The 22,138-nt window shown below is 47.3% G+C and overlaps 1 protein-coding gene across 1 annotated transcript in view; it reads left to right on the top strand.

Moving 5' to 3' along the window:
• Positions 1 to 3,236: 3,236 nt before the first annotated feature.
• LOC120928841 (transient receptor potential cation channel subfamily M member 2-like) overlaps positions 3,237 to 22,138 on the top strand; it is a 191,430-nt gene continuing 172,528 nt past the window's right edge. Inside the window, exons 1-2 of the mRNA XM_040339861.1 lie at positions 3,237 to 3,350; positions 17,601 to 17,806. Coding sequence (XP_040195795.1) covers positions 17,639 to 17,806 — 168 coding nt within the window. The 5' untranslated portion in view covers positions 3,237 to 3,350; positions 17,601 to 17,638. The remainder of the gene's footprint in view (positions 3,351 to 17,600; positions 17,807 to 22,138) is intronic.

Genomic DNA, 22,138 nt, shown 5'->3' with positions numbered 1-22,138 from the left:
CCCCGCCCCCCCCGAGAGCCAATGGTTAATTTGCCCTGTTAACTGTGTCATGTGTGCCCTCCACCAAGTCCCCTTGGTCCTAGCTCCGGGCTGTCTGGACCAGAAAGCATACACAGTCACACTGTGTGTTGTTTCACATTTTATTCCTCATACCTGTTGGTGAATTGGGGAGCACACGGTATAACGTTTAGAGTTTCCCCAGGTTCCCAGTCTTTCATAGGGTAACATGTTCTTGATCTTGACAAGTCTGTCATTGCCTAGAATAATATAACAATGTTCATTGTGCAGAAATCATAAAGTAGGCGTTACCCCCAGGGGTCAAGTCCTGGGGAAAAAAGTGTGGGAACTCCCACCCAAGATCCACTCCCCCACCAAAAAAAAAAAATGATACGCTCATATGCATAATTACTAAACAGCATGTTTTTTTTCCGATCCACTGTAAAGATACAGGTCTGCCGCGAGTTATCGCGGGAACTTTAAGCAAGTTCTTTCTAAATCCCGCGATAACTCGCGGCAGACCTCCGCAATGTCTCCTGGGAACAATGACAAAAGCTCCAAGGAGACATTGCGGCATCGAGGAAGTGACGGAATACCCGCACACTACCCGATGAATCCATATACAGGAAGCGGCCAGTAACATAAAGGATTACGAAGGTTCGCCTGCCCCTGACTCGAGCTGGGCATCGCCGCTTAGTGAAGTATTGGCTCGGGCGGCTCGGCTGCTCTAGTCCTGCAAAGGGAACGGAGTTCCTGCTGTGAAAAAAGTGCAGGAACTCCGTTCCCACGCGTTCCCGCAGGACTTGAGCCCTGGTTACCCCGCATTTTCCGGATCTAATAAAGAGAACACACAGCCACTTGACCTCCAGAAGATTTACCCCTCTTCATAACCAGGTCATTTTTTGCAATATGGCACTGCGTTACTTTAACTGACAATTGCTCAGGATTAGGGTTGAGGGAACCCAAACTGTAAAGTTTGGGTTCGGTACAGACTTTGGTTTTTTTTGTACCCGGACCCGAACCCGAACAATTTGCTGAAAGTTCGGGTTCGGGTCCGGTGTTCGGCAATGTTATGGCGGGCTGCAATCGCCATTTGTTTTAGTACTGTGACTAAGAAGAGATCACAGCCATGCCTACTAATGGCATGGCTGTGATTGGCCAGTGCAGCATGTGACCCAGCATGTGACCCAGCCTCTATATAAGCTAGAGGCACATTGCACTCTTCTTTAGTTAGGTGAGGGAAAGGCTGCTGCTGCTGATGCTGCTCTCAGGGAGAGATTTAGATAGGAGTCAGACTGTCTTGTCCTGCTTCAGAAACACCAGCACTGCATATGTCACTATGAGATACTCTGCAAGATAGGTTAGGGGAAGGTTCCTGTTTGTGCTTCTAGGGAATAGAAATATATAGGAGTCTGTCCTGTTTCTAAAATCTAATTACACCAGCACTGCATATGTTACTGTAAGATACTCTGCAAGATACTTTTCTTCTATTGTACTATTCAAAAAACATCCATTTAGGGCAAACAAATATATTTTGCAGTTTTCCTCCAGTGTTTGCCGTGTTTCCTCCATATCTGTAAGTGTGAGATAAACACTTTAGCTACTGTTCTTCTGTTGTTCTATTCAAAAAACACCCAGTTTAGTGCAAAAAACATATTTTGCAGTGTTTCCTCCAGTGTTTGCAGTGTTTCCTCCATATCTGTACGTGTAAGATAAACACTTTAGATACTGCAGCCAGTGTATTATCTGAACGTGTATTTAGCACGGCAGGGGGCGTTTTTACAGACAAGCGCAGCCGCCTGTCCAGAGACAATGTGGACAAGCTCACGTTCATTAAAATGAACCAGGCATGGATCCGTACCTTGTGCAGAATAGACACCGGGCCGGCCTTACCCAGCCATTCTTGTTTTTCTGATCTTTCTAGGGTTGCCACCTCATCCCTTTAAAAGCGAAAACATATTAATTACACAGGTTCTCTGGCTAATTAAGGTGCTGCTAATTAAACTCACTTGGTGCCTTATCGACATTAAATTAGCCCCAGAACCTGTGTAATTACTATGTGTTTGGGTTTAAAGGGATGAGGTGGCAACCCTAGATCTTTCTCACTCTTTTGGGGTGTACCCTAATTTAAAAAATAAATCAATTAAAAACCAAAACCTGCTGTGTTGGCTACCTCGTCCTCCTCCACCGCCGCTTCCACCTACACCGCCACATCCACCGCCACCTCAACCTCCTACTCCATATGGACCTCGTCCTCCTAGGTCAAGATTCTTTTTTTCTTTTTTTTTCTTTTTTTTATGTTATTTTAAGTTATTTCCCTATCCACATTTATTTTCAGAGTACTTACATGCTCTTACCGACATTGTGCTGCCATTTGCAGCCCTCTAGCCCTTTCCCTTAGTGTTTTAGAGACATTTTTGTACTGAAAAGTTCGGGTCCCCATTGACTTCAATGGGGTTCAGGGTCAAGTTCGGGGCCCGACTTTTTTCCGAAGTTCGGCCGAACCTGTCGAACCCGAACATCCAGGTGTCCGCTCAACTCTACTCAGGATACTATAAAGGGGATAGGAGGGAAGTCTGGGGACAATTTCAGGGGTAGGGTATAATATAAAGGGGATAGGAGGGGAGTCCAGGGACATTATCAGGGGTAAGGTATAATATAAAGGGGATAGGAGGGGAGTCCGGGGACATTATCAGGGGTAAGGGATAATATAAAGGGAATAAGAGGGGAGTCCAGGGACATTATCAGGGGTAAGGGATAATATAAAGGGGATAGGAGGGGAGTCCGGGGACATTATCAGGGGTAAGGGATAATATAAAGGGGATAGGAGGGGAGTCCGGGGACATTATCACGGGTAAGGGATGATATAAAGGGGATAGGAGGGGAGTCCAGGGGACATTATCAGGGGTAAGGGATGATATAAAGGGGATCGGAGGGGTGTCCAGGGCACATTATCAGGGGTAAGGGATAATATAAAGGGGATAGGAGGGGAGTCCGGGGACATTATCAGGGATAAGGGATAATATAAAGGGGATAGAAAGGGAGTTCGGGGACATTATCAGGGGTAAGGGATAATATAAAGGGGATAGGAGAAGTGAGCGGAGAGTCTCTAGAAGTGTGTGTCCTGCACGGCGGCGGAGTATTTGGGACTCTCTGCCTCAGGTGGTCATTAGTGCTGTCAGTCTCGGGAAGGGTGTGGAGAGATCTCTGCACTCTGACAGTGTTGGGTGTCACTTGTTTGGGGTCTTTTGTTCAGAATGTAATGCGACTCCTTAGTTACAGGTGAAGGTTGGTGACACAAAAGTGTGACAAGTCTGCAATGTCACCTCTCTCCGGCACGGTGACATCTGACTGTGAGTATCATTTCATTTCCTCTGACCACCCACTGATAGCTGTATGAGGGGGACGGGTACTTCCGGCACTATACCTATATATTCCAATATACACATAGTACAGTATAGAGTCTGGCTACATCATATCACATCACATAGATCGTATTCAGTCACGTATAAGAATGGTATAGTAATATCTGCCAGCTAATCTCCCACCTCTCTAATGCCTGTCATCTGTATCATGTGTATAATATTAAAAATGGATATGCAGCTAACATATTCTGTAGTACTGAACACCAAGACAGTCACATCAGTCTCTGCACCAGAGGAGCTTACACTCTAATGTCCCCCCACAGTCACACACTATTATTATTATACATTTATATAGCTCTGACATATTACGCATGGTTGTTCAGAGAACACAGAGGCATAATGCACCAGAGGTTCATACATGCTAACAACTCACTAAAGTCACACACTATTATTATACATTTATATAGCTCTGACATATACCGCAGTGCTGTACAGAGAACACAAATCGAGGTCACATCAGTCTCTGCACCAGAAGAGCTTACAATCTAATGTCCCCCCCCCCCCATAGTCACACACTATTATTTTTTATAGTACATTTATACAGTATAGCTCTGACATATAGCGCAGTGCTGTTCACAGACCGCTGAGCCAGTCACATCCGTCTCTGTACCAGAGGAGCTTACACTCTAATGTCCCCCTCAGTCACACACTATTATTATTATTTATTTATATAGCTCTGTCATATACTGTAGTTCTGTACAGAAAACACTGAGCCGTTCCCATCAGTCTCTGCATCAGAGGAGCTTACACTCTAATGCGATTTTTTTTATTATTATTATTATACATTTATTTATCTCTGACATATAATGTAGTGCTGTACAGAAAACACTGAGACAATCACATCAGTCTCTTTACCAGAGGAGCATAGGCGTGCGCACATGGTGTGCCAGGTGTGCCCAGGCACACCCTAATCACCCTGAGCAGCACAGATTCCCCCTACTGCCCTGGGTCCGAATCTTTCCCCCCGCAGCGCTGCCAGCTTCCCTCCTCTCCTATTGGCTGTTGCTGCTGGGATGTTTTAGGAGTGGGGAAGGGGCCAGTAAATATGTAATTTACTGGACCCTTCTCTTTCTGAATGAACATCGTGAGTGATCGGTAGTGTGTGTTTGGGCTTTGGGGTGCACACCCTAATGCAATAGGGCTGTGCACACCTATGCAGAGGAGCTTACACTCTAATGTCCCCCCCACAGTCACACACTATTATTTTTGTTTTAAATGTTTTTATTGAAAAGAATGGTTACAGAACAGGGGATGCAATGCATTGTCATTAGTCAGTAAAATGCATATTTGCGGGCGCAGCCGCTGCGTAAAGATTATAGTGAAAACAGTACAAACAGTACAAACAATCACGAAGGCATAGAAAATCAAAACTCTCAATGAAAACATGCGTGTGGTAAGTGACGCATCAAAGGGAACAGGAACCAAGAGGAAGTGACCTAGGGGTCGTTGATTGGTCATCCAAAGTCAAGGGCCTATGAGAACAGTGAGGAAGTAGGTCTATTAGTAAGGCTGCATTCACACCTGAGCGTAGGTCGTTCGGTCGTTTATTCGGGCGTTTTTTTTTCAGCATTTTGTCGCGTGTATTCATGCTTATTTGCACGTTTGCATACAGCGTCGTCCGACGTTTTTGTACTTCGACGTTTTTTATTTTAGCCAATAGGAAAAATGATCATCTTTTCATCACTTGTTGCTATATTGGTAGATTTTTGTTATCTTCTGCCTGGGTGAAATGTTCTATTGATTAAAGCGGCGAAACGCCCGTAGCAAACGCTTGTTGTCGCGCTAGTCGCTTGAATCAAGCGTTTCCATTACTTTCTATGGGAAATGGAAACGCTCAAAAACGCCCAAACCGCCCGATAAGCGCGACAAAAAAGGGTCCGGAACTTGTTTGAGCTTCAGGCATTCGGCCGTCGGGCGTTTTGGAGTGGAGATGTGAACCATCTCTATAGGGAATAATGTATTTTTTCCCCTCTAGCGTTTTTGAGGGTCACGCTTCAGGCGACAAAGCGCTCAGGTGTAAATGCAGCCTAAGGCTGCATTCACACCTTGGCGTACAAAATCGCGGCGTTTTATCCCGCGAATTGCAGCGTTTTGTACCGCGATTGTGAATGCAGCCTTACCCCCTCTATGGAGATGGTTCACATCTATGCCGAACGCCGGAAGCCGCCTGAAAAAAAGGTCCGGGACTTGTTTTCAGGCGGCAGGCGTACGGCGTTCAGCGTGGAGATGTAAACCATCTCCATAGAGGGCAATGTGAAATCATCCCTCCAGCGTCTCGGGGACGGCTGCGGCGTCGCACTACAGGCGTATATATACGCCTAGGTGTGAACGGGGGCTTAGAGTAGGGTTAAACAACCTGGAGAGTGAGAGGGTTGCATGGGAGAATGTATGTGGACGGGTCAGGATAAGGAGTAGGTACGGTAGGTAATAGGAGATCTGAGAGGGGTGTCATCATGTGTATATGTGTATTAGGTTGGCACTGGAGAGAGAGGGGTGGATAAGAGAAGGGAGCATGGAAGAGTAGTCCAGAAGGGGTGGAAATTATAAAAAGGTGTGGGAGTCGTGCGGTTTCCCACCACAGCTCTCGGAAATCGATCACGAGTTAGAAGCTTTATATTCGTCCGTCGTGGTAAAATGTAGCCAGCAAGCCCATATTTCGGTGTATTTAGATGGCGTGTCGTGTGCCTGATGTATCAGTTCCTCCATGTCAGATAAAGATGGTGGCTCTGGTGATTTCCATTTTGAAGGGATACAGAGCTTTGCTGCGTTAACTAGGAGCATGGCCAGGGACCGTATGTAGGTCTTTGGTGGTATGTTGGAGTGGTGGAATAGAAACTGTGCTGGCGAGAATTCAAGGTTGTAGGTGGTGATATGGTTAGTAATTAGATGGACCTCCTTCCAGAAAGGTTGCCGTTTAGAACATGACCACCAGATGTGGTAGGAGCGAACCAATCTCAGCTCCACATCTCCAACATTGTGGGGAAACAGAGGGGTAGATGTTATGTAGCCTAAGGGGGTCCTGTACCATCTTGAAAATATTTTAAAAGCATTTTCTTGGGTACATTTACCATTCCCTTATGTATGCAGGAGTATACAGCTTCCCAGTCCCGGTCCGTTAGGTCGATGGAAAGTTCTGTTTCCCATTCATGGCTAGCCCAGTTGAGTTTTAGACGTTGGTCTAGGAATAGAATTGCATATATAGACGAGATCAAGTGAGTTAGAGGTTCAGCACTCAGGCAGAGTGCCTCGAAGGGGGTGTGTCGTCGGGACCACTCAGGTTTTGGGTTGGGTCTGTCAAAAAAAATTCTAATTTGAACATGAGTCCAAAAGGGAAATGATCCATTCACCATTTTGGTTTCTAGATTCGCATGGGAAACGAGATGGTAATTTTCCAAAAAGTGTTCCGCACGGACATGTGTGTGAGGCCAAATATCTAACTGTAGCGCTACCCCCTCAGGAGCCGCTGGTTAGATTGGGACAGCATAATTATGTTACCTCTGTGATGTGTTTAGGGATGATGATGATGCAATAACGCAATGTCCAAACAGCAGGGTGTCGTTTTTGGTGCTTTTATTTCTTGCCCAACATGGCAAACGGTTAACTCGAGGTAGATAGGGAAAGGTTGGTGAGAGGAGAATTTGCAGATTCAGGCTTTTGGATAACGGAAGCAGTCCTGCCTCCAATGGGACTTTAACTCACGTCGCCACTCCAGCCGGAGTGGATAAAGTGTACCTGGACAGGCCTCTCACCCCGACCTGGCAGCCAGGGTATCACTTAGAACTTCTGAGAAGGAACAAGTCTCTGCCACCGACTTGGCTCTAATGTAATTTAGAATTTGAAGTGGAACCTCTGCCACAGGCCCTCTACTCAGGAACGTGGATAGTAGAGCGAATCCTCTCAGTGAATATAATTTGCCTGAATTACTTCTTAGTTTGGGGTCACCGACTGACAAGTTACTGCATACAACTTCTCAGTGTCCGGCTACCCAGATCCCCGATGGTTCGTCTAAGCCCTATTGGATCACCTGCCTCCGGGCTCACCTCAGACCGACTCCCCACCGAACAGCACAACTCGCTTGGGATCTTCTTCATAGGATGTGGGGACCCAGTAAGTCACTGGGGCCCCTTTGCAGCTTTAGTTGCTCCGGGCCATGAGGGCCCAGAGTCAGGAACTCCGCTTAGCACGTGCGCCCCGGCATGGTAGGCCATCTCGCCGGGGCCCGTGATGTGCGCACACACTAAAGGTGGGTGCCGCACCTGGAACCAGGATCGGGCGAAGACCCCACAAAATGGCGTCTGCTACAGAAATACCTTCCCCCAGCATGCCGGCAAAGGGAAACACTCCTCTGATTGGCTGCTGGAGAAAGACGCCTCTGCCTGGACCCCTCTGGCGCCACTTGCTAACCAAAGATGGAAACTAGGGCTGTGCAAATTAACTTTTAATTAATCGATTAATCTTTAATTTTTTTGATCGATCAAAATCTTTTTGATCGATTAAAATTCTTTTGATTGGTACTCACCTCTCTGCCGGCTTCAGGGAGTTCCGTCGGAGATCCAGTAACATAACGGACACCGGCAGGGCTTGCCGTGTCCATCTGAAGGGCTCCTTTGCTGTGCCTTCATATCTGCATGCCGGCGGGACCTTACTATCTGCCACACACAAGGGCTGTTACACTTCCCTCTATCACTTCCCTCTATCAACCTGGAATTCTACAGCCATCCACTGGGAGTTGTGATAGTTCCCTTCATGGGACATCTACATGCCGACGGTCTGATGTTAACCCCTCCTCATCTGGATTCAGCAGTGGTATTGTTGTACACATTTTTATACCAGTATCATACCTAGCTACATGTTTTTATGACTGCTTTTGGTACCGTTTAGTATTACTCGCACCATTTTTACAGTTTATGTAGCTACATCGATTTTATCTCCAGTGCAATATTTATTTGGTTACCTACTTGAAGACTATAAAAGTTGTAATGCTATTCCCATCGAGCGCTGCCTTTGTGTGTTTTTTGTATCCTGCTATCCATTTGTCCAGTGGTTGGTAGCTGCACTGGCAATCAGCCTGCAAGGAGATCAGCTAAAAGTAGTTGGATCTGTATGTGCGTTATAATTAATCGAAATTAGTCGATTAATCGATAATCGACTAATTGCTTGGGGCCCCCCCTCGCAACTCTATCGCTGCACGGGAGGAATAAGGAGGATGAGGGAGGAGGAAAAAACTAAGATGTCATTTTCGACAGCAGCACCAGCCCCCCAGCTTCTGAACTTGAAAAAACTCAGCAACACCCCGCTTCTCAACTTGAAAACAAATGTCATTGTCCATTTTGCTTGGGGCCCCCAAATTCCTTCAAATGGCCCTGATTGCGGCTGCTCTGCCAAACCAAGAGAAGAGCCCCGTGGACCAGTTTTTAAGGTCTTTCAGTATGTTTTGTAGTAGCAGGAGATAGTTAGTGGAATATAGATCCATCAAGGAGGATGGGAGATGGATACCCAGGTAAGTAAGCGAGTGAGCGTTCCATTTGAATGGGAAATTAGCTTGACATATGTCGGGGGGGGGGGGGGAGAGTGATATTGAGGGCATTGGATTTCGCAAAATTGATTTGCAAGTTAGTCAAATGATTAAAAGTGTTGAGATCTGCAAGTAGGTTAGGGAGCGTTGTGATAGGTTCCGTCAGGAAGAGGAGAATATCGTCGGCGAAGGCCGCTACTTTGTAGTTGTGGTGATCGATATCAATCCCCTTGATATTCGGGTTGGCTCTGAGGCGACATAGGAGTGGTTCAAGGTCACACACTATTATTATACATTTATATAGCTCTGACATATACTGCAGTGCTGTACAGAGAATTGTGTATAGTGTTCAGGGGTTCTAAGTAGGGATGAGCTTCGAGTTTGAGTCAAACTCATGTTCGACTCAAACATTGTCTGTTTCGCCGATTTGGGGTGTTCGCAGCAAATTCAAAAAGCCACAGAACACCCTGGAAAAGTTTATGGGAGAAATCTAAAGTGCTAATTTTAAAGGCTTATATGCAAGTTATTGTCATAAAAAGTTTTTGGGGACCTGGGTCCTGCCACAGGGGACATGTATCAATGCAAATTTTTTTTTAAAAACAGCAGTTTTTTCGGGAGCGGTGATTTTAATAATGCTTAAAGTGAAACAATAAAAGTGAAATATTCCTTTTAAATTTCGTACCTAGGCGGGGTGTAAAGTATGCCTGTAAAGCAGCGCTTGTTTCCCGTGCTTAGAACTGTCCCTGCACAAAGTGTCATTTCTGAAGGATAAAAAGTCATTTAAAATCACTGCCCCCGAAAAAACTGCAGGGGGGTGGTGGACGGCTCATCCCTAGTTCTAAGTAATTTTCGAGCAAAAAATACTGGGGTAGATTCAGGTAGGGGCGCGCAATCTAACGGTGGCGCAGCGTATCGTATTTACACTACGCCGCCGCAACTTACAGGAGCAAGTGCAGTATTCACAAAGCACTTGCTCCGTAAGTTGCGGCGGCGTAGCGTAAATGGGGCCGGCGTAAGCGCGCCTAATTCAAATGTGTAAGGGGGGGCGTGTTTTATTTAAATTATGGTGACCCCGCATTTTTTACGAACGGCGCATGCGCCGTTCGTGAAAGAATCCCAGTGCGCATGCTCGAAATTCCGACGCAAATCGTCATTGCTTTCGACGTGAACGTAAATTACGTCCGGCCCTATTCGCGAACGACTTACACAAACGACGTAAAAAAATCTAATTTTAAGGCGGGAACGACGTCCATACTTAACATTGGCTGCGCCACCTAATAGCAGGAGCAACGTTACGCCGAAAAAGCCTTACGCAAACGACGTAAACAACTAACGCCAGGCGCACGTGCGTTTGTAAATCGGCGTAACTAGGTAATTTGCATACTCTATGCCGAAAATGACGGAAGCGCCACCTAGCGGCCAGCGTGAGAATGCACCCTAAGATACGACGGCGTAATAGAAATACGCCAGTCGGAACTTAGGTTAATGTCGGCATATCTAGCTTTCTGAATACAGAAAGTACATACGCCGGCGCAGCTTTGAATTTACGCGGCGTATCTATGGATACGCCGGCGTAAATCGTTGCTGAATCCGGCCCACTGATTTTTACAAAAAGTGTCAGAAAAAAGGCCTGGTCAGCAAGTGGCTGGCTCCTCGTATTTAATCTTTTTCAGGTCTTTCCTATTTATCCAGAATAGTCTATTTTTATTCCTGATAACATTGTAGCAGATCGTTGCTGTTTGCATTGTATTAGTTACTGAAAAGCAGCACAATGACTATTCTTCTACAGGTAAGCCGGTGAGGAATGTTAGTAGGTGGGTGTAGAATGTTATTCCGTTGTCTTGTAGCAATCTCCCTCTGTACAATGAAGTTGGACATTTTCCGTTGTTGCCTAGGGGGTAACTGTTGACACGGCATCCAAGCCATGGCTGACATGTCACACATAGAAAGAAAAATAGAGATGCACTACAGCTAAACCCAATGGGCTAGATTTAGTAAGACTTACGACGGGCGTATCAGTAGATACGCCGTCGTAAGTCCGAATCCGCGCCGTCGCAACTTTAAGAGTATGCTCAAATTGAGATACGCTTAAATGTTGCTAAGATACGATCAGCGTAAGTCTCTTACGCCATCGTATCTTATAGCTAGATTCACATAGAGTTAGGCCGGCGTATCAGTAGATACGCCGACCTAACTCGGAATCTGCGCCGACCTAAGTTTAAGTGTATTCTCAAACAGAGATACACTTAAACCTATCTAAGATACGACGGCTTGCGCCGTCGTATCTTAGGGTGCAATATTTAGGCTGGCCGCTAGGTGGCACTTCCATTGCGTTCGGCGTAGAATATGTAAATCACTAGATACGCCGATTCACGAACGTACGTCCGCCCGTCGCAGTAAAGATACGCAGTTTACGTAAGGCATTTTCAGGTGTAAAGTTATTCCATCAAATAGCTGGACTAGTAATGTTAAGTATGGCCGTCGTTTCCCGCGTCGAAATTTGAAATTTTCACGTTGTTTGCGTAAGTCGTCCGTGAATAGGGCTGGACGTCATTTACGTCCACGTCGAAACCAGTACGTCCTTGCGGCGTACTTTGCCGCAATGCACACTGGGATATGTACACGGACGGCGCATGCGCCGTTCTTAAAAAACTTCAATCACGTCGGATCACAGTTAATCAACATAAAACACGCCCCCCACATCCTCATTTGAATTTGGCGCGCTTACGCCGGCCTATTCACGCTACGCCGCCGTAACTTAGCAGGCAAGTACTTTGTGAATACAGTACTTGCCTAGCTAACTTACGGCGGCGTAGTGTAAATACGGTACGCTACGCCGCCGCAAAGATGCGGCGGTCTATTTGAATCCACCTATCAGGGTGCATATTTACGCTGGCCGCTAGGTGGCGCTTCCGTTGATTTTGGCGTAGAATATGCAAATGAGCTAGATACGCCGTTCAGAAACGTACGTGCGCCTGGCGCATTTTTTTACGTAGTTTACGTAAGGCTTTTTCCGGCGTAAGGTTACTCCTGCTATATGAGGAGTAACCAATGTTAAGTATGGACGTCGGGACAGCGTCGAATTTTGCGTCGGTTGCGTAAGTCGTTCGCAAATAGGGCTTTGCGTAAATTACGTTCACGTCGAAAGCATTGACTATTTGCGACGTGATTAGGAGCATGGGCCGTTCGTTAGAGGCGTCGTTTACGTGGGGTCATGTTTTATTTACAAAAAACACGCCCACCTCTTGACAATTTGAATTTGGCGCGCTTACGCCGGCAGATTTACGCTACGCCGCCGCAACTTACGGAGCAAGTGCTTTGTGAATACTGCACTTGCCTCTCTAAATTGCGGCGGCGTAGCGTAAATAACATACGCTACGCCCGCACAAAGTTACGTCGCCCTACCTAAATCTAGCCCAATCAGTCCGTAGTTTATTTAGCGAATGAGTATGCGTCCGGAAGAATATGTACAAATTTTCTGAATAAGCTGCTCACTGATTGGATTTAGCAGTAGTGAGGCTCTATTTTTCTTTATTCTTTCTTCATGGGTATGTTCTGTAAATGGTATAGATAGGCAACTCCTATCCTCGTATTGATCAGTGGTTCCAATTTTACATTTTCAGTACATTTACTGCGGCAGGTCGGCTCATAGAGGCACGGTCACTTACCTTTATGGCTTTTTTTCTGAGCAGTGGTGGCCGGTCCATAAGGGGGCGCAGGGGTGTGGCTCCTCCCCCCTACTCTCTATGTGGGGCGCCGGACGCATAGAATTCTACGGGCCAGATTCTCAAAGAGATACGACGGTGTATCTCCTGATACGCCGTCGTATCTCTGAGTTCTGCCGGTCGTATCTATGCGACTGATTCATAGAATCAGGTTACGCATAGATATTCCTAAGATCCGACAGGTGTAACTGTGTTACACCGTCGGATCTTAGGCTGCAATTCCAGGCCGGCCGCTAGGTGGCGTTTCGGGGTTTTTTTACGCGACGAATATGCAAATGAGGAGTTACGCCGATTCAGAAACGAACGACCGCCCGGCGCTTTTTTTTACGTCGTTTGCGTTCGGCTTTTTTGATAGTTACCCCTGGGTCTATGAGGCGCAGCCAATGTTAAGTATGGCCGTCGTTCCCGCGTCGCGATTTGAAAAATTAACGTCGTTTGCGTAACTCGTCCGTGAATGGGGCTGGACGCCATTTACGTTCACGTCGAAACCAATGACGTCCTTGCGACGTCATTTAGCACAAAGCACGTCGGGAAATTTTAGGGGCGGCGCATGCGCAGTACGTTCGGCGCGGGAACGCGCCTAATTTAAATGCTCTACGCCCCTTTCCCGGCTCATTTGAATTACGCGGGCTTGCGCCGGAGGATTTACGCTACGCCGCCGCAACTTTACAGGCAAGTTCTTTGTGAATAAAGCACTTGCCTGTAAAACTTGCCGCGGCGTAACGTAAATGAGATATGTTACGCCGCCACAGAGATACGCAGATCTCTGAGAATCTGGCCCTACAAGTTTTTTTTTTTTTTTAAGCACATGATTAGAGCCGGGTCTCTAATTGGCTTTTAAAAGGGTTGGGCTCGGGGCACAGAGCACTTCGCCCCGAGTCCACCCACTTGTTACATTAGCGAACCAACATTCGCTATTGTCTTCCTGCTTCTCCTCCCGGGCCAATCAGGACAGGAAGTGGGTCCTAAGACCGGATTGGCTGGGAGGAGAAGCGACCGGATTGGCCGGGAGGAGAAAACAGGGAAGCCGCCCGTGACCTGGATGGGGTAAGTGCGGGGCTGGCGAGCAGGCAAGCGGGTGAGTCAGCGGGGGGGGTCATGGGGGTTTGTTTGCCGCCCGTCCCAAAAAATTTAGCGCCAGCCGCCACTGCTTCCGCGTCATGCTGTGCTGTCATTTGCTGCAGTACAAGCCGGTCAGCGGGTCTCAGCCAGTGATTTAAGGCTGGGATCAGCTGAGCGAATGACAGAAGAGAGCCCTGTGTGAGTAAACAACACAGGGCTCTCTACAGACAGCAGTAATGTGCCATTTTGTTTCTCCCTACTCCCCTACTCAGCACATTGCTGAGTAAAATCATCACACAGTACACAGACATTGGGCTAGATTCAGGTAGCTTTGCGCATTGTTACGACGGCGCAGCGTATCGTATTTACGATACGCCGCCGTAAGTCAGAGAGGCAAGTGCTGTATTCACAAAGCACTTGCCTCCTAAGTTACGGCGGCGTAGCGTAAATGGGACCGGCGTAAGCGCGCCTAATTCAAATGAGGGGGCGCGTTTAATGTTAATTATTGGTGACCCGACGTAATTGAAGTTTTTCCCGAACGGCGCATGCGCCGTCCGTGGAATTTCCCAGTGTGCATTGCTCCAAAGTACGCCGCAAGGACGTCATTGGTTTCGACGGGAGCGTAAATTACGTCCAGCCCCATTCACGGACGAGTTACGCAAACAACGTCAAATTTTCAAATTTCGACGCGGGAACGACGGCCATACTTAACATTGCATACGCCTCCTAATAGCAGGAGTAACCTTACGCCGAAAAAGCCTAACGTAAACGACGTAAAAAAATAGCGCCGGGCGTATGTACAATTGTCAATCGGCGTATCTAGGTCATTTGCATATTCTACGCCGAAAACTACGGAAGCGCCACCTAGTGGCCAGCGTAAATATGCACCCTAAGATACGACGGCATAGGAGACTTACGCCGCTCGTATCTTAGCCTAATTTAAGCGTATCTGGTTTCCAGAATACGCTTAAATTTACGACGGCGTAGATTCAGAGTTACGGCGGCGTATCTACTGATACGCCGGCGTAACTCTCTCTGAATCTAGCCCTATATATTATTAGTCACACTTTTTACCCCTTCATCACCCTAGATGCTAACCCCTTCACAGCCAGTAGGGCTACTGTTAGAAATAGTGGGGCCCCATACAGCCTACCTGACAGGGCCTGCCCCCCCCCCCCCGAGGACCTAGATTTATCATTCGTTTTCTCTGCAGTCTCAGCGGCACAGATGAATAAATAGGAAATGCTCTGAGGCTTCCTGTTCATTCACGAAATGAAGCATAGTAAATACTTTACTATGCTTTAAAAAAAACACTCACTGCATTCATTCAGGAAGGGAAGGTGGCCTCACCCCTTAGCTTTTTAAGAGCTATCAGATGGTGGAGTTGGCAGGCAGCGATGAGACCGAGGTTTTTTTCTTTTTTCGGGTCGGCGGTAGAGGCGGGCGTTGTCATTGACGATAGATCTACACCTGGGGACATTGTTTTGGGATTTTAAATTTTTTTAATAAAGGACTTGCCAAAAACTTGTGTTTTTATTTACTTTTTACATTTTTTAGTGAATGAGTAGGGGTACTATGTACTCCTACTCATTCACATAGGGGAAGGGCTGGGATCTATTAAAGGGGACTTCCAGATTCCAATAAGCCCTCCACCCACAAACCCCCAAAACTACTGGCCAGGGATTTGGGGAAGAGGCCCTTGTTCCCATTAACATGGGGACAAGGTGCTTTGGGGTGGGGGGCCCCCTGCCCCAATGCACCCCCAATGTTGAGGGCATGTGCCTGGTATGGTTCAGGACAGGGGTTGACAAATTTGCTTGGAATCTAGGAGCCAGCTAAAAAAAAGTTAGGAGCCAGAAAACGCACCCCGTCCCGACGAGCTTGCGCGCAGAAGCGAACACATACGTGAGCAGCGCCCGCATATGTAAACGGTGTTCAAACCACACATGTGAGGTATCGCCGCGATTGGTAGAGCGAGAGCAATAATTCTAGCCCTAGACCTCCTCTGTAACTCAAAACATGCAACCTGTAGAATTTTTAAAACAATGCCTATGGAGATTTTAAAGGGTAAAAGTTTGTCGCCATTCCACGAGCGGACGTAATTTTGAAGCGTGACATGTTGGGTATCAATTTACTCGGCGTAACATTATCTTTCATAATATAAAAAAAATGGGGATAACTTTACTGTTGTCTTATTTTTTTATTTAAAAAAGTGTAATTTTTTTCCCAAAAAAGTGCGCTTGTAAGACCGCTGCGCAAATACGGCGTGACAGAAAGTATTGCAACGATCGCCATTTTATTCTCTAGGGTGTTAGGATAAAAAATATATATAATGTTTGGGGGTTCTAATTAGAGGGAAGAAGATGGCAGTGAAAAATACTGAAAAATTACATTAGAATTGCTGTTTAACTTGTAATACCAACGGCCACCACCAGATGGCGCCAGCTTACACATCTGGTGGTAATAACTTGTAATACCAACGGCTCACCACCAGATGGCACCAGCTCACAAAAAAAAAATGGCGACCTGGCGACCGGGATTTGTCGAGCCCTGGTTCAGGAGAGGGGGGGGTGCTCGCCAGATCCCCCCCCTTTCCTGGCCTACCAGGCTGCATACTTGGATAAAGGTCTGGTATGGATTTAAGGGAGGACCCCATTCTGTTTTTTTTTTCAGAATTTTTAATTGCTGGCATTCTTTTGTTTACATTTCATCTGTCAGTGAAGCCTGCTGACAGCTGATGAGTCAATGGTTGGTAAGGACACAGCAGCCAGCTTCCCTGCCGGCTCCTTAACAACCAGCTAGTCTTCACACAGAATTTGAACCGGTCGATCATTTTTCCACCGATCAGAATTCAAATCTTTCCGAAAATTTGAAATTCATTAGAAAATGTATAAACGAAACAAGATAAAATGAAACAAAAATAAACCAATTCTGAATTGAATCGTCGAAAAAAAAAATTGTAATATATAAAATCAATCCACAACTAAACAAAACAAATGTTTCCGTTGTGCACATGTCAAGTATGAAGGGACTTTATGAAAGAATGAATGAAAAGAATGACTTTCACCCCAAGGGATGGAGTCTTTGGGCCAGATTCTCGTAGAATCGGCGTTGGCGTAGCGTAAGCCATTTACACTACGCCACCGCAACTTACTGGAGCAAATGCCGTATTCCTCAAGCACTTGCTCCGTAATTTGCGGCGGCGTAGTGTAAATGGCCCGGCGTATGGCCGCGTAATTCAAAGGGGGCGGCTTGTATTCAAATTAAGCGCGCCCCCGCACCGATTGAACTGCGCATGCGCCGGGCTAAAAAATAGCCCAGTGCGCATGCTCCAGCTCACGACGGAAAACGTCAATGACGCCGACGTGTGCGTCATTGACGTAAAGTCGTATTCAAGAACGACTTAGTAAAACGACCTACCCGACGGAAAAAGACGACGCGGACCCGACGCCATAATTAACATGACATACGGCGGACTGGCGTAAGGTTACCCCTCGTATAGCAGGGGTAACCTTACGCTTACGGAAACGACGTACGCGACGACTACGCGACGCAAATTCATTCGGGAATCGGCGTATCAGGCTCATTCGCATAGTCAAATGAGACCTGAACGTAAACGCCACCTAGCGGTCAGCGTTGTATTGCATTTAGGATCCGACGGTGTAAGTGACTTACACCAGTCAGATCCTAGCCTAATTCGGGCGTATCTTGTTTTGCGAATACAAAACAATGATACGCCGGCGGGAAATTCGAATTACGCCGGTACATCTGTAGATACACCGGCGTAACTCTTTTGAGAATCTGCCCCTTTATTTTTGCCTCTATTGCTGTTTTGCCCATCTGGTACCTCTAACGCCCTCATCTGTTTCCTTTCAGAATGACATGCTTGGTTGGGATCCAAAGAAACACAAATAATGGGGAATACAAAAAGTAAAGCCAATGGAAAGGATCAAGTGGATGGCATACAGCATCACCACCAAGCCAACTTACATCAGGCCAATTTACGTTCCCCATACCGACCCATGACTGCCGATGCCAAGAAAAAGAAGAAGACTACCCCACTTGTCCTGGATGGAGCCAAGGTTCGACACATCATTATAAAAATACAAGGAATATCTCAGAAACCTAGCGCTAACTACTCATATTTAAAACCCAACTCTAGTCCAAAAAAATGTTTTTTTTTGCATGGAGCAGGGAGGGATTAGAGCCTCTTTTTTTCATTGGTGTCTGTATTCCCACTGGTTATTACTATTAGTACTGTATATATACTCGAGTATAAGCCGACTCTAAATATAAGCCGAGGCACCTAATTTTACCACAAAAAACTGGGAAAACGTATTGACTCGAGTATAAGCATAGGGCAGAGGTCGATAATATCCGGGCGCCAGGTCGCATTGGCGACAAGAAATTGTGACCTGGCGCCCGCCAGTATTTAAGGGCACGGCTTTGCGGCCTACAAGGCCGCGAAGCCGCGGCCTCAATTACCGGCCGCCGCTTTGCGGCCTTGTGAAGTCCCAAGCTCTTCGGAAGCTTCTGTGAGCTGGCGTCATCTGGTGGTGGCCGTTGGCATTACATTGCATTGGCAATGGCATTGCAGCAATTACCGTATTTATCTTGCTATAACGCGCCCAGGCGTACAACGCGCACCCTCGAACTTGAAGGAAAATTCCTGGAAAAAAAAAATTCTTACAGTTTGGATGCCCCTCGTCGGTGTCTTGCCCGTCGTCCATCGCGTCCTGCCCGTCGTCCATCGGCGGCCTCGTCCGGTCCGGCGTCCTTCTGCGGCCATCGTGGTGTCCTCCCCGCTTCCCGCGCTGTGTTTAAACCACTGCGCCGACGTATACCGAGCGCAGTACACTCGTGTATAGTCGGGCAGGCTCGGCTCCTCTCGCGTAAAGGACGTACAGGACGTGACCGCGAGAGGAGCTGAGCCTGCCCGACTATACCCGAGTGTACTGTGCTCGGTATATGTCGGCGCAGTGGTTCAAACACAGCGGGGGAAGCGGGTATCGGCGTATATCGCGCACCCACGTTTTTGCCCTTTCAGGGCAAAAAAGTGCGCGATATACGCCGATAAATACGGTATGTGTGTCATTTTTCACTATTTTCACTGCCATCTCCTTCCCTCTAATTAGAACCCCCAAACATTATATATATTTTTTATTCTAAGACCCTAGAGAATAAAATGGCGACCGTTGCAATACTTTCTGTCACGCCGTATTTGCGCAGCGGTCTTAAGGCCGGGTACACACGGACAAACATGTATGGTGAAAGCGGTCCGTCGGACCGTTTCCACCATACATGTCTGCCAGAGGGCTTCTGTACGATGGTTGTACACACCATCGTACAGAAGTCCGCGCGTAAACAATACGCGGGGCGTGTCCGCGGTGTCGCCGCGTCGATGACGCGGTGTCGCCGCGACAATGACGCGGCGACGTGGGCGGCCCGCCTTTAAAATGCTTCCACGCATGCGTCGAAGTCATTCGACGCATGCGAGGGACGGCGGGCGCCTGGACATGTACGGTAGGTCTGTACTGACGACCGTACATGTCCGAGCGGGCTGAATTCCAGCGGACTGTTTTAAAACAAGTCCAGGAATATTTGTCTGCTGGGAAAAGGCCCGGCGGGCAAATGTTTGCTGGAATTCGGCCCGCTCGCGCCCACACACGACCAAACATGTCTGCTGAAACTGGCCTGCGGGCCAGTTTCAGCAGACATGTTTGCTCGTGAGTATGGGGCCTTACAAGCGCACTTTTTTTGGGAAAAAAATACACGTTTTTTAATTAAAAATTAAGACAACAGTAAAGTTATCCCAATTTTTTTTTTATATTTTTTTTTATATTGTGAAAGATAATGTTACGCCAAGTAAACGCTTCAAAATTGCGTCCGCTCGTGGAATGCCAACAAGCTTTTACCCTTTAAAATCTCCATAGGCAACGTTTAAAAAAATCTACAGGTTGCATGTTTTGAGTTACAGAGGGGGACTAGGGCTAGAATGTTTGCTCTCGCTCTAACGATCGCGGCGATACCTCACATGTGTGGTTTGAATACCGTTTACATATGCGGGCGCTACTCACGTATGTGTTCGCTTCTGTGCGCGAGCTCGTCGGGACAGGGCGCATTTTCTGGCTCCTAACTTTTTTATCTGGTTTCTAGATTCCAAGCAAATTTGTCAAACCCTGGCATTGGGGTGTCCATCTTCATGCCTCACTGTGCCTCACTGTGTCCATGTGCATGACTCACTCTGTCCATACCTCACTGTGTCCATGCCTCACTGTGCCCATGCTTCACTATGTCCATGACTAGACATGGGGGGCATTTTCAGCACAAAAAATTTTGCTGAAAAACTTGGCTTATACTCAAGTATATTTGGTATATTATTATACAGGTTATTACATCTATTAAAAAGATTCCATCAGTGACATAATTTTACTTCAGAATATATATCAATATCCATTTGTACCGATACCCCCATAGGAGCTGCTGGATTAATTTTCGGGTCACTTTTCACCGTCCCAGAACTAAGAGTCTATGTTAGAACAATGTCAGACAGATGTAAGCGCCAATCGTTTCAGTTTTTTTCCAAATGCTTTATTAACCACTTGCTTACTGGGCACATATACCCCCCTCCTGCCCAGGTGAAATTTCAGCTTTCGGCACTGCATCGCTTTAACTAACAATTGCGCGGTCGTGCGACGTGGCTCCCAAACAAAATTGACGTCCTTTTTTCCCCAGAAGTAGAGCTTTCTTTTGGTGGTATTTGATCGCCTGTGCGGTTTTTATTTTTTGCGCTATAAACAAAGAAGTGAGACAATTTTGAAAAAAATACAATATTTTTTACTTCTTGCTATAATAAATATCCCAATTTAAAAAAAAAAAAACATATTTTTTTCTCAGTTTAGGCCGATACGTATTCTTCTACATATTTTTGGTAAAAAAAAAAAAAAAATCGCAATAAGCGACTGGTTTGCGCAAAAGTTATAGCGCTTACAAAATAGGGGACAGAATTATTTTTTTTTAATTATTTTTTTTTACTAGAAATGGCGGCGATCTGCGATTTTTAATGGGACTGCGACGTTATGGCGGACACATCGGACACATTTTTGGCGCCATTCACATTTATACTGCGATCAGTGCTATAAATATGCACTAATTACAGTATAAATGTGACTGGCATTGAAGGGGTTAACACTAGGGGGTGAGGAAGGGGTTAAATGTATCCCTGCTTAGTGTTCTAACTGTAGGTGGAGGGGGGGTGACCGATCTGTGTCTCTATGTACAAGAGACACAGATCGGTCTCCTCTCCAGAGACAGCACCGCTGTCTCTGTGTAAAACGGCAATGAGAGATGATCTCATATGTTTACATATGAGATCCTCTCTCATTGGCCGCACAGATCGCCTCACGAACGGCCACTCTGATTGGCCGTTCGCGGCGATCTGTAATTGGCTGTGTCCGAGGGACACGGCCAACACAGATTTTCCCCGCAGCGCGCTCTGGAGCGCGCGCGGGGAACGCCCAAAGGGGCGGCCGTCAATTGACGGCAGTTTGGAAATTGGGATCCGCACTGTAGCCGTCAATTGACGGCAGTTTGGAAATTGGGATCCGCACTGTAGCCGTCAATTGACGGCAGGCGGATCCCAAGTGGTTAAACAAACTTCAGGTAGCAGTAGGATAGAGGGTTAGGGGAAGTTCAGATACCTTATTTGCAGATCACGGATTACCGTATTTATCGCGGTATAACGCGCTCTGGCGTATACCGCGCACCCCCAAAGTGGCCCCCAATCCTGTGGGAAAAAAAGATTTTTTGTTTTTTTGTACTTACAGTTTTGATGTCTTGCGCGGCGTCCATCTGCGGCCTCGTCGGGTCCGGCGTCCTTCTGCGGCTTCGGGTGTCCTCTTCGGCGGGTCCGGCGTCCGTCTTCGGCGGGTCGGGCGTCCATCTTCGGCGGGTCGGGCGTCCATCTTCGGCGGGTCGGGCGTCCATCTTCGGCGGGTCAGGCGTCCATCTTCGGGTCGGGCGTCCATCTTCGGCGGGTCGGGCGTCCATCTTCGGCGGGTCGGGCGTCCATCTTCGGCGGGTCGGGCGTCCATCTTCGGCGGGTCCGGTGTCCATCTTCGGCGGGTCCGGTGTCCATCTTCGGCGGGTCCGGTGTCCATCTTCGGCGGGTCCGGCGTCCTTCGGCGGCGTCCTCCCGCTCGTTTCCCGCCACGACTTTGAATACTGCGCCCGCATATAGCGAGCGCAGTACACTCGTGAATCTTCGGGCAGGCTCGGGCGCCTCTCGCACTGACGTCCTGTACGCTCAGGACGTCAGTACAAGAGGCGCCGAGACTGGCCGAAGATTCACGAGTGTACTGCGCTCGCTATATGCGGGCGCAGTATTCAAACTCATGGCGGGAAAGCGGGTATCG

The sequence above is a fragment of the Rana temporaria genome, chromosome 2, assembly GCF_905171775.1.
Source record: "Rana temporaria chromosome 2, aRanTem1.1, whole genome shotgun sequence".
In the NCBI taxonomy this organism is placed as follows: domain Eukaryota; kingdom Metazoa; phylum Chordata; class Amphibia; order Anura; family Ranidae; genus Rana; species Rana temporaria.
Note: the sequence above shows the minus strand (reverse complement) of the source record. Positions and strands in the feature narration are given on the sequence as shown.